The sequence below is a fragment of the Equus quagga genome, chromosome 14 (assembly GCF_021613505.1).
Source record: "Equus quagga isolate Etosha38 chromosome 14, UCLA_HA_Equagga_1.0, whole genome shotgun sequence".
Classification (NCBI taxonomy): Eukaryota; Metazoa; Chordata; class Mammalia; order Perissodactyla; family Equidae; genus Equus; species Equus quagga.
The window spans coordinates 20046666-20059830 of NC_060280.1; the positions used below are offsets into that span (position 1 = coordinate 20046666).

Here is a 13165-nt window from a genome sequence, read left to right on the forward strand (position 1 = left end):
TGGCAGCAGGGGGCACAGGAGTGTGGCGGCCCTGGCCAGGGCTCCCTGCCAGGGGCCTGGTGAAATCTGCTTGGGGATGCCTCTTCCACAGAAGCTGCAGGGCTGGTCGGCCTGCTTTGGACAAATGTGTCCCCAGCCTCTCTGCCATCTTTTCATAAAGCCTACAGTTGTACATGAGCGACGTTTGGTTTCACCTCTTAATACCAATAAAAAGGAATTCTCTTTATTTCCAAATAGCTCCCTTTATTATCATAATTAACCTTTACTTGGAAATCAAGCAATAAAAACTATCCAGACAGCATCATTACATTATTACCTTCAGGCAAGAGAGGGTGGAGGGACTTCTATACTTTCAAGTTAAAATAGGCACTTAAAGAGATGAACTCCAGGTCCCAGGAAGGCTCACCCTCTACAGTCGGTACTAAAAGCAGGATTAATGTGTAAATATTAAGAGAATAATATAGTGGCTTTATTCTTCTTGCTACTTAAAAAAAAGGTGATATGATGACTGTGATGGTCAACATCACATGGGGAAGACCAAGTCCACACTTTGTCCTGAATCAACTGCTACCACATGAGTCTTCCTGGTTAAGTCATTTGCACCCACAGTGACGGAATAGGTCCCCGGATATACTTCTATGTAGAGGTCCTTAGGGATGTTCTCTGCCTAGAAGGAAAAGCGGCTATTAGCAGGTTAGATTTTATATCCTAGTGCTGTCAGGACACCTCCACCAGGCTGCCTTTGTGAGCCAGAGGTGAGACGGAATGAAGCACTAATGTGGGAGGCGGAGGTCCTGCTTGAAAGCTCAGCTTGGCCACATAATAGGACTGCCGTTTAGGTAAGTCTCCATCTCGCCTTATTCTTGTTTCCTTATTTCTAAAACTGATAATACCTACCTCACAAATAAGCATGTAGGTGAAAACGCTCTGTAAATGCTAAAGCATTACAGGAACATGAAAGGTCACAAAAGGAGCATTCTAGTTGGAGTAGAAAGATAAGGATTAGGTAGAGGGAAGGGCTAATGACCATTGTTTTGGGGTTCAAAAGCAGACAATGGCACTCGTCAGCACAGATTAACAGCAATGGCAAGGCACAGTGGAACAATGAGAATCATTCTTTTGAACTGTGCTCTGCTAAATTATTAGGAAGATGAAACATTTCTTTTCTCCCAAAGATGAGAAGACTATGAGCAGATTTCATTTTGTCATGCTGCGAGTCAGCTGGTTGGCAAAAGCCTTCCCTTGAAGGACTGGTTCTCCTATAGTGCAAAACACTGGCAGCTGGAGTGAATAGAAAGATTTATGTTTATAGCAGAGAAGAACACAAAACATCCTCCAAGGACAGACTTCATGCGTGGCTGGGGAGTGGGTCGTGGCAGGTGTGCAGGCACAGGAGTGCAAATGGCAAAAGAGCCAAGTCTCAAACCACAGCTGGAATATGACTACATGCTTACTCAATGCTCAGAAGGAGCACAGGCAGACGTTGTCATTTCTACCACCATATCCAGGGGGAAAAACCAAACCACCGGCCAGCAAATTCCACTGGGAGGAATAAATGATAATATTTATACTTTTATGAAACTTCTTCCCCTTTCACCTTGCATATAGATTTGAAGCCAATTTTTTCCAAAGCTGCTTTATGCCCAGTTACTGCAAAATTGGAGGTCTAATATCATTTAACTGACATGAACGCATATGACAATGCCACAACTATTTATTGGTCATCAACTGTGTAAGTAAATATGTAAGAATGTAAGTAAACAAACGTAGGTTTCAGAAAATACAGCTACATCAGAATTGCAGAAGGCCAAGGAGGCTTCATTTGTCTGCATAAAAGGAAACACCAGAGGTAAGACTGGCATCTGTGATTCCAACACTGTGAACATCAAGAAGATTAGTGTGACCAAAATCCAGCATGTATTGGAGGCATCTAAGCCTAACAACTTCTATTTGTACTAGAAGTAGAATATTCTTAGTTGTTATTAATTCTAGTATACTCTGAATCCTGGCTAGTAGCACATTACGTACAAACAAAAATTAAGCAAACTATTGCAGCAACATGCTGGAGTTCCTTTCCTCAGAATTCCAGCCCTTCCAAGTTCCAAAAGATTCCCTGGGTTCATGAATTAAAGAGTACTTTATCATAAGGATGAAAAACTCATCACTATGTTTTTACAGAGAAACATTGGTGGAAAATGGGAACAAATCCCTTCAAATGTTTTGGAACCCGATCTAACCAAATGTATGTTTCAGAACTCCAGTGATGGTTTTCACTCTGTAAGCAGGAGGGTCAGGCCCCCCTGCTGCTGGAACAGTCGATGGAATTCCAGCAGGACTCAGCGCCAGCCCAGCTGAGCTGTAGGAACTGAGATGTGAATACTTCACATTCTTTCCAACCACGACCATGAGTTCAGACACAAAGAGTGTCCCTGAAGCTTCAAGTGAAGGAAGGATACCAAGAAAACATAATTTAACACTGAGCCAAAATGGCGTACTCTCCTCCCAAGGGTAAAAACATCCCAACTTCAAAATACTACGTATCCAGTACCTAAAACCCTATAACAACCAGGTCGACGGGTTCATGGAACTGCAATGGTGGTTAAGCCCAATTTACGAGACGTTCTGTACTCACAGACTGTGTTGCCTCTAGAGCACACTCTGACGCTTGATAGATGCCTCCAAGACCAGGCGAGGTGGCTTTTCTCTGATGAGACAAATAGAAACATTGATCAGTGCCCGAGCTTTCAGTTCTGGATTGTAAAGACAAATTTCCTCCTACCTTATCAGGAACTAACAATTGTTCCGTCAGTTTTTTCTCAGTTGTCACCTAAGTTATTAAGACTTTTAGTGGATTCTGTGAGGTATTTTTAGTCAGATGTTTACCATGATTACTGTTTATCCTTTCATGGTCTTTGGAGTCAGACAGACCTGAGTTTGCATCCTCTCTCTGCTGTTTGCTGAGAGGGACAGATGAATTTCTCTGAGCCTTGGTTTCCTAGTCTATAACGATGGGACACCAGACTGTAGGGAAGATTCAAAGTGCAAATGTGACTGACACTTCACAGGCTCTCAGGAAACAGAATTCTCTTCTGTGCTTCCCCCAGGAGTTGGGGTACTAGAAGGGAACAGGCTGAACCGATAGAGTCAATTTCCCTCAGAGGCATGAATTTACACTTACCGGAAGGAATGGGAGGGACAGGAATGACTCTTGCCCACACGTAACCCCCTTAGGGTCAGGCGCACTTAAGAGAGCCCTAGGCCAGGCCAGAAATGGGAACCAGGACTTGGGCTCTGGTGTTGCTCCTCATATCCCAGGCCAGGAAAACAGAAGGGACTTCCAGCGTGGGTCCAGCCCTCGCTCTGGTATCCCTGTGGCCACTCTCCCATCCTCTGCCTAAACCCACAGGCCAGAGAAGTCAGGAGTCCAGCTTGTGGATTACACTCTGGACTTAAGTTTGCTGTCTTTGAATACAACCAGGGGAGTTTAAAAATAAAAACAAAAACAAAGAAATCTCTCAAAAATAACAACAAAGGACTCCTGTTGAACCAGTTCAATGAGTAGCATCTCTGGCTTCCCCAGAATGACATGTGGCAAAAGACAGGTAAGTTTGTAGTGAGAGGCCTGTAATTGTTATCCTTAGAAAGAGTATTTTGTTAAAAGAGACCCCCTCTTTTTAAAAATTACCAAAAACATGTTATTACTACCTTAGAGTAAAATATGTGATTATGAAAAATCTCTTTCCTATCTCCAGATGTACAAGAGGATATTTGAAGCTTTTCTTTTTAAAGTCACTAATTTAATTAATTTATTTATTTTTGTGAGGAAGATTGGCCCTGAGCTAACATCTGTTGCCAATCTGCCTCTTTTGTTTGAGAAAGATTGCCGCTGAGCTAACATCTGTGCCAATCTTCCTCTATTTTGTATGTGGGACGCCGCCTCACATGGCTTGATGAGCAGTGTGTAGGTCTGTGCCTGGGATCTGAACCTGCAATCCTCAGGCTGCAGAAGCAGAGCACACGAACTTAATCACTATACCACCGGGCCAGCCCCAAAGCTCTTTTCTTTTAGCCTGCCCAAGAATCCTGTGGCCGAGGATTGGAGATTCAACCGAAGATCTTACAGTGGTATCTATCTTATATTTTGGACAAACTCTTATTTCATGTTCATTACTGTAAGTTCTTCAAGGCTGGGAGCTGATAGATGTCCACTGAGCACTGTAATGCTGAGTCACGCAGGCATCCAGTAACACAAATCCAGCAGGAGCTCCTCAATATAGGGTCTTCCACCTTGGAAGGCTGAGGGCACAGCACAGGACAGTTGAGGATACACACCTGGCCATTCAGCTCCGACTTCCCTCTGTGATAACGATAGACATGGGTTGCCCCTCCTTCCTCTGGCACAGATGAATAATATTTCTAGAGAAGTAATGTGAAAGATGTTGAGTAGCCAAATAATCTGGTCAAATTTTCGAAAAATTCCCTGTTACTTGGGCAAAGTGTGGTTAAGAAGGGAGGTAAGAGAGTGAACATAAGCTATCTGTCCTCTTGACAGGCCTCTGAGTCACATAAATCTTTGACCATGTAAAGTGGCTGCCGAGAAGGAAACTGCATTTGGCATTACTTTGCTGCCATCTGCTGCCTCTGTAGGGCAAGAACTCTGGCTAACTAAAGCTGGGCAGGACCACGCTTTCTGCCAGGTTAAATAATTTTCAAATACACATGTCCTTTCGTCTCCTCTCATGACAAACAAGAGCTCCATGTTTATTGTCTAAGTCTCAGACAAGGGCAAAGCAAGAGAGAACTGCGTCTCCTTGAGACTTAGAAATATAACAGGAAGTGTAACATAAACCCAATAGCTATGCAGAGACCTCTCCCACCCCTCCTCCGTTCTCCCCATGCGGAGGAGGGGTGGGCAAGGTCTCCAATTTAAGGAGAATAATCCAAAGGATCAGAAAGCAGTTACATTTTTCTTGTCTGCTTCCTTCCTCCCCCTCGAAGTTAACCTTAGACTTGCCCTTGATTATGACTAATGATGAAGACATCACACGCCTGCTTGTTTTGAACACAGCGTGGGGACAATGTTTAAGGCATGAGATGGAAAGAATAAGAAGCTGGGGAAGGAAAGCACTTCAGGACATGGATCTAACGATGTATTTTAGAGGCTGCTTCAAAATTTTGAAGGCAAACTCAGAAGGCTGTTCTTCACTCTATCTTTAGAAAGCCAAGGGATTCTGAGCCTCCATTCCATGGTGGAGACTTGAACTGAAGCATGAACTGAAAACCAAAATGAAGAATACCAATTTGCTAAACCTCAAACCAAAGACAAATATTACTGCTTTTACTGCCCATGAACCAAAGTGTTTAAGTTGATCACTTAACAGTAGAGCCGAAGTTATGGATTTTTCTAAAACCATCTAACAGAACAAGAACATAAAAATATTCTCTGAACCATATCTCACTGGTTGGAATCCTGTTCTGGGATTCACAGGGATTTTATAAAAGATGTAGAAAGATTAGAGATTTTTTTGAAATCTTAATATATGAAATTGAAAAGTAGGACGAAAACAAGTTATTCTCTTCCTTCTCCCTTATAGACCAGCAACCTTACAACCACATAACAATCACAAAATGTTAAGGCTGGAAGAGACAATAGAGTTTGCTGTAATTCCTAGAAGACAGAACACCTTCCTTGAATGTGGGCTGGCCTGCTTTCAACATTCCCTTCAAGTACTTAAAGATGATCTGAGTGTATGGTTTTGAGAAGAGGGTCCTTAAAACCTTGTTCACGCATTTCATTGAATGGTACCAAAAATCTCACATAAGTCCTTCATGCTACAGTTTATAGCAATTTTCTGGGGTTCATCTCTCAGTGGAAACCAAAGAAACAGACTGTGAAGACTGGAAAGGACTTTAGAGATCTTCATTTTACGATGGGAAAGGTAAGGCCAAGAGAAACCAACCGGCCTAAGGCATTACAGCCAATAAGTGGCAGAACATGGGCCTGATTCCTGGGAGGCTGCTCCTGCCATTGAGCCACACCACCTCCAGTGACTTGCTGCATCTGTCCCACATAACCACCTTTGTGGCCAACAAGTGATATGGACCCACAAGGACATACATACTTAAAAACTACATTACCAGGGACTTGAAACGGGGGTTAAGATGTAACGTAGGGATTTTGTTCTACTTTTTCTTTCAATATGTTTTGAAAACAGAGAGGCTCAGTTCCAGCTTCGAGGGACTCTACTAGTTTTGTTTAAACTTTAGTTCAGTTCAAAGTTTTAAAAAACCCTAATATTTGAACCTGATTGCTTTGGAATTTAGCAAATAAGTTTTTTTCTTCTCCCACTAGTCTGAAAACAGTAGTGAAGGCAGAGACCTTTTCTGGCTTGTTCACTACTGTATCCTCAATAATACCTACAGAGTTAGGCATGCGATAAATATTTGTTGAATGAATTCTAACTTGGATTTATCAGCTGGTTTAAATTCTTGCCTGAGTGCAACCTGGCCAGGAAGGCAGGGCAGGGCAAACAGGCCGTCTCCAGCTTCTCCCTGCATTCCAGAGATCCACTTGGTGATCATCTGCAGGCCGAGGAGGGGCATGGCTTTGGCTTACACACACTTACCCCGCACTGACTTGATGTATAGTCCATGAATTCAGCCATTGTTCTGAAGGAAGCACTGAGGGTTGGGTGTCTTTCTTCTCTCTATTTGAATAAACGGCAAGTCACAGGTGAGATCTGGTACTCCCTACAGGAGAATGAAGTCATTTTGGGAACAGCTTCCTTTTTACTTTTCGAAAGGCCTCTGCAAGTTTCTTTCAGTAAGAAGGATCTTACTGAGGAAAGAATTCCGACTCTAAAAGGAATACAGAGACATACAACTTATCCAGGACAGAGACAGGTTTGCAGGCTTTCCTCTATTATGAGATGGTAACATGTAAGAATTTTTTTAAAAAGTAACCCACCAGGGCCAAGCACTCCCAGTATCCTAAAGCTACCCAATGAGAATCTGTCAAAGGTCAAGAGTTTTCAAAGGGCTTTTCCGTTCACTGCCCTGATACTTTAGAGCTTCCGCCAAGGACAGGGTCCCTGAGATGCTTCTGTGTGGCGTGCCCTGGTCCCCGACAGGCCACCGCTGAGCGAATGAATGGGCTGCTCCCCCAGCACAGGGCCCTCACCTCCCCCGGGAGAAGGCGCCAGGGGCCGACTGCGGGCCGACTTTCTTGGTAGGGCCGCTCCCGGGAAATGACCCCCACGCTGCCTTTGGGAAGCTCCAGCGAACGCCAGTCCACCGCCCTCCTCTTGGCCCGCTCCAGCACCTCCTGACCCAGCCTAGCCGAGCGCTGCAGGGAACGTCGGTCCACCCCGTTCAGCGCCGCGGCCGCCAAACAGGTCTCCATGTCTCCCTGCGCGGGCACATACACAGACACCGGCAGGTCAGCGGGCCGCCGCGACCCCGCCCCAGCTTGGGGTCGGAGCCGGGGCCTCGACCTCCCCGGTGACCACTGCCGCCGGCTCTGTCCCCAACGCCCTCCAGGCGCCGGGTCAGGGGCGAGGCGGCGAGCGCCGACCCCCTCACTTCTGTCTCCCCCCGCCCTCCGTAGTGGCCCTCACCCGTCCCGCCTCTCAGGGCGCATGCGCTCAGCGCTCTGCCGGAGAGGGAGGGCTGGGCCTGGAGCGCCCGGCGCCGGCGCCGCAGGCCATTGGTGGAGGGCGGGAGAAGGGGCGGGGCGCGCGGCCGCACCGGACACGCCTTCTGCGTCTGGGCCGCGGCCCCTCCGCACTGGTTGCCGGACTAACTGCCGGAGTGCAGGGCGGGACTGTTGGTGTGCGGGGCGTAGGGGTCGGAGAGGAGGTGGCTGCTGGGGCCGCCAGCCCGCGCTGTCGGGGGAGCCCTTGGGCCCGGACCTGGCTCTTAGAGGTCGTCTCGGCCGCTTAACTGGACGAACCTGGTGCAGTCAGGTGGTCTCCTGTTGGGCTAAGAAATTGTGGGGAGTGAGCCACGTGCCTCCAGGCGCCTCTTTCTGCCTAGTCGGTATTTTGGCATGCTGCTACTCTAAAACCTCTTTGAGGATAGGTCAAACGGTGCGGCTGTCAAGGTGGCGTTGGCAGAAGGGAGTCCGTCTGGCCCCAGGCTGTGGGCGGTGGGACGCGCGGCCTCCACCAGGAGGCAGGTGTTTCTGGGCCACAGAGCCAGAGGGGGCCTGAGGTGTCTGCAGGGTCTCCTGAAATCCCCTCGGGGCAGCTTCCTCGCCCTCCACTGCGAAGTACGGAGTCACACGTTTTTGGAGGCCTCTTCTCTGGGGGTTTGAAGTCCCCTTTCCAGAAAAGTTGCAGCCCATTTAAGGAACTGTGCCTCATTTTCTTCCACTCCACTCCACCTGGTTATTTGATGGGAGGTGGAGCCCAAGGTCTCCCTGCGCATTAGTGACTGCTGTACCACTCTGCGCGCAGCATAGCACTGATGCTCAGGAGGGACACAGTGCTGAGCTAGTCTCCTCAGCAGATGGTTTGATGCGCACTTCTGAGCTACCAGGTGTGTATGAGAATAACACCACAACCTCCATCTGCGCTTTCCCTGGTTTCCTGCTTTCCTCTCGCGGAAAGAAATTGAAAGTCTTAATTACCCTTGGGATAGTTTTCATTGTAGGAGTATTCTAAAACTTTTCCTTCAATGAGTGTTTATCCAGTGCCTCCTTTAGAACGAAGTGGTTTACATGCACAGGGTCCCAAATATCCAGTGTGGAGAGCTGAGTTTGAATTCCCTGCTCTGCCACTTTTTTGCTGCGTTATTCTGGGCAAACAAATTACTTAACTCGTTGAGCCTCGCTTTTCCTCATCTCTTCACTCAGGGGGATACTAGTACTACCAGCCTCCCCAGACTGTGAGCTTCTTGAGGACAGGAACCATATCTGTCTTGTTTACTGAGTTTAAGGTGCATCTAGTGTTCTATCTCTCACAGAAGGGCCTAAAAATAGCGATTGAACGGTGAATTGGATGGCTCTAAGATTTTGAGAGAGAATTCCTGTAAAATGCATAGCACAATGCCTTGCAAAGAATAAGTGTTCCATAGATTAGGTACATTATTATGTGCCAGGCGCTGTCCTAGGAGTTGCAGAGAATAGAAAGTGGATCAGACTGAAGGAGAATAAAAGGAAATGATGCACATAACATTTGTAATGCTAGGAACAAAATATTAAGATTTTGTTTGTAAGCTGTTTGCCATAAGATTGATACCAGATAAAGTTCTATGAAGCTTAGAGGAGAAAGATATTGTTCAGTTGGGGAGATCAAGAAAGGCTTTGTAGAGAAAGCAGCATTTGAGCTAGGCCTCAAAGGATGTAGGAATTAATGAGAGAAAGAGTAGTTAAGATACCTGTTAACTCATCTTATCATGAGTGTGGTTGAGGGGGAGAGAGAATTTGTTCTTTTATTATTTATGGATTTCAAGATCCTGGCTCCATAACTTTTAGCAGTGTCTGTGTAATCATGAGCAGATTACTTAACCCATTCTATACCTCAGTTTTGTCTTCTATAAAATGGGAATAATAATAATAGTACATTCCTCATAGGGTTGTTGTGAGGATCAAGTAAGTTAATATATGTAGAGTGCTTTGAATAGTACTTGCACATGGTAAATGCTCAGTAAATATTAATTATTATTATTATCTTAATAGACTTCAGCCTTGCCTGCTAATATGTCCTCACTTAGCCAATACTCCAGCCTAGGATTCTATTACTTCCCCCACCGCCAATTCCATTCCAGTCGAAGTGTTACTTTCCTTTTGTGAGGTCAACTTTTTGAAATCTTCGTCTGCTATTCCCAGGTGCAGCCTGTTTCCATGGCTTTTTTTTTCAATATTGGGGTACTTATCCCAATCTGATTTAAATTATATGTGATTGTGGTTCCTTCTCTCCCAACAGTTTATGAACTCTTTGAAGGTGGAAACTGTTGCTTCTTTGTCCCTATATATCCAATGCCTATTAAGCAGTAGGTATTCAATAGACATTTGTTGAATTTACTGATTTAATTTTTAATTTAAATAGATCCCTATTAGGCAAGGTAAGGTTGGCTTCTTTAAAAAAATCTATCCACATACACTTTACTGAATGTAATGAATATTCAATTATAACTAATCTTCCTAGAATTTAACATTTAGAAATACATGGGAAGGAAGATACTTGGAATGAAACTGAAGCCTAAAGACTAAGATGAAATTAAATCTTTGTTTATTTTATATACATTTATATATATATATATTTTTAAAATAATTTCAAGGTTTGTACTGTATACCACAGATTGAGAGAATCTTTTTTCTCTTTTTTAAGATTGGATGGAACTAGTGACGGAACGTGATCTACCATCAGGGCCCTCATGGATTAAACACAGCCCAAGCCAGGTGCTTCTGGAAGCCACTGGTGAGACTTGGAAACGGAACAGCAAATGGAAGGAGGGCGTATAATCAGAAAGGTACCTGGTCATCAGTGGAGAAAGAAACTGTTGTAAGCCTTCAATGATTTCTCTCTTCACAAGGGTAAATTTGTTCCAGAGAACACATAGAAGTTATTTGTCTAGATTATGTTTTGGGGAATAGATGAGTTCGGAGAAGTATTTATTCCTGAGGTCTGAGGGAAGAGATTGGTCCTGTGTTTGGGACTTTTTGAGGAGAAAAAAACAAGTCTAGCAAAGAGCAATGTAAATTCTTTTTCTCTATGGGAAGGGGGCAAAAAAGGGTTAAAAACCTAGGGTGCAAGAGTGGGTATCACGCCAGAGTGAGACAATGATTTATACTGTACATACCAGACAATGCATAAATCACTTCATTTGACAGGTGGTATTTTTATTTCTTCAGCAGACTTAGGGAGCTTTAGACTCATTACGGCTCTGTGAAGTAGTATGACGGTCTGAGCCATTAGATCATTCATTTTGCCTGATTACATCAACTCATTGGGTTATTGGGGAATGAAAGAAACTCCTTACCAAAACTGTCGTCTTGATTACATAAAGAAAATGAACCAAACTTCTGAGAATTAGCTTTTACAACCTGTTAAAAATGGACTGGAAGTTAAAAAATTGGTGGCAGAGCAGGAATGATTAGGGAAAAAGTTTTGTCATTTTAAAAACTACCAGAAATTAAAGGGATAAGTAATTTTGGGAGATAAAAATACTAGTTGGAACCCAAGTAGAGTTTTTTAAAAACTGCTTTATTGAGGTATAATTTAGATATCATAAAATTCATCTCTTTTAAGTGTACAACTCAATAATTTTTAGTAAATTTACAGAATTATGAAAACATCACCACAAGCCAGTTTTGGAACATTTTCATTACCTGAAAAAAATCCCTAGTGCCCACCATATGCAATCAGTCTCAACTCCCACCCCTAGACCCAGGCAACCACTATTCTGCTTGCCATTTCAATACATTTGCCTTTTCCGGACTGTTCATATAAGTGAGTCATACAATATCTGGCCTTTTTTGTCTGGCTTCTTTCACATAGCCTAATGTTTTTGAGGCTCATCCATGTTGTAGCATGTATCAGTACTTCATTCCTTTTTATGGCTGAATAATATTCCATTATATGAATATACTACATTTTGTTCATTCGTTCACCAGTTGATGGCCATTTTAACTGTTTCCGTTTTGGGCCTATTATGAGTAATGTGGCTCTGGAAGATCGGGTTCAAGACTTTGTATGGATACAGGTTTTCATTTCTCTTGGGGAGATACTTTGGAGTGGAATTGCTGGGTGGTATAGAAAATTTATGTTTAACATCTTAAGAAACTGCCAAATTGTTTTCCAAAGTGGCTGTACCATTTTACAAGTCCACAAGCAATGTATGAAGGTTCCAGTTTTCCACATCCTCCCCAATACTTGTTATTGTTTGTCTTTTTGATTATAGTCATTCTAGTGGGTGTGAAATTCGTATCTCATTGTAATTTTAATTTGCATTTCCTTAATGACTAATGATGTTGAGCTTGTTTTCTTGTAGTTATTAGCCATTCCTATTTCTTTTTTCATCAAATGTCTATTCGAATCTTTTGCCCATTTAAACATTTTTTTTTTTAATTGGGTGATAAAAGTTCTTATTCTGGGGGGCCGGCCCAGTGGCACAGTGGTTAAGTTCGCACGTTCCACTTTGGTGGCTCTGGGTTCGCCAGTTTGGATCCCAGGTGTGGACATGGCACTGCTTGTCAAGCCATGCTCTGGCAGGCATCCCACATACAAAGTAGAAGAAGATGGGCATGGATGTTAGCTCAGGGCCAGTCTTCCTCAGCAAAAAGAGGAGGATTGGCAACAGATGTTAGCTCAGGGCTAATCTTCCTCAAAAAAAAAAAAAGTTCTTATTCTGAACAAGAATTCTTTATCAGATGTATGATTTATAAGTTTTTTCTCCTAGTCTGTGTCATGTCTTTCATTTTCTTAATGCTGTCTTTTGAAGGACAAATTTCATAAGTTTTTATTAAGTCTAATTTATGAGTTATTTTCTTTTATGGATTGCACTTTTGGTGTCATATCTAAGAAATCTTTGCCTAACTCAAGATCATGGATATTTTTTCCTATGTTTTCTTCTAAAAGTTTTATATTTTAATTTTTATATTAGGTTTATGCCATTTTGCATGCATTTGTGTGTGTATTATGAGGAAAATGTCTTAACTCATCTCTTTACACTTAGATGTCCAGTAGTCTCGGTAACATTTGTCGAAAAGACAATTCTTTTCCCATTAAATTGCCTTGGTACTTTTGTTAAAAATCAATTGACTGCAAATATAAGGGATAATATTTGGACTTTTAATTCTGTTCCACTGGTCTATATGTTTGTCCTTATTCCGGTACCATAATGGCATTATTATTGATTATTATGAGCTTTCCAGTAAGTTTGGAAATTGGGAAGTATAAGTCCACCAGGTATGTTCTTTTTCTGCTCTTTTCTCTCTCTTTCTCCTCCTTCTGGCACTCTCCTTACATGTATGTTAGTATATTTGGTTGTGTCCCACAGGTCTCTGAGGCTTGTTCATTTTTCTTCATTCATTTTCCTCTCTTTTCTTAAAATTGGATAATCTGTTTTGATCTATCTTCAAGGTCACCGCTTCTTTTTTCCACAATCTCACATCTGCTGTTGAGCTCTTCTAGTGAATTTCCATTTCAGTTATTGTAGTTTT

At 43.2% G+C, this 13165-nt stretch overlaps 1 protein-coding gene across 3 annotated transcripts; it reads right to left on the minus strand.

Annotated features, from left to right (window-relative positions):
* Window positions 1-222: 222 nt before the first annotated feature.
* AKIP1 (A-kinase interacting protein 1) lies at window positions 223-7602 on the minus strand. Of its 3 annotated transcripts, none has more exons than XM_046638652.1 (5): window positions 7181-7602; window positions 6627-6707; window positions 4333-4416; window positions 2633-2704; window positions 223-667 (listed from the first exon to the last, which is right to left on the minus strand). In XM_046638652.1, exons 1-5 carry the CDS (start codon window positions 7400-7402, stop codon window positions 524-526), a joined length of 603 nt encoding a protein of 200 aa, XP_046494608.1. In that variant the 5' UTR covers window positions 7403-7602; the 3' UTR covers window positions 223-523. The 3 variants fall into 3 exon arrangements, with proteins under 3 accessions (XP_046494608.1, XP_046494611.1, XP_046494609.1); XM_046638655.1 differs by lacking the exon at window positions 223-667 and adding an exon at window positions 674-1542; XM_046638653.1 differs by lacking the exon at window positions 223-667 and adding an exon at window positions 1586-1826.
* Window positions 7603-13165: the final 5563 nt, after the last annotated feature.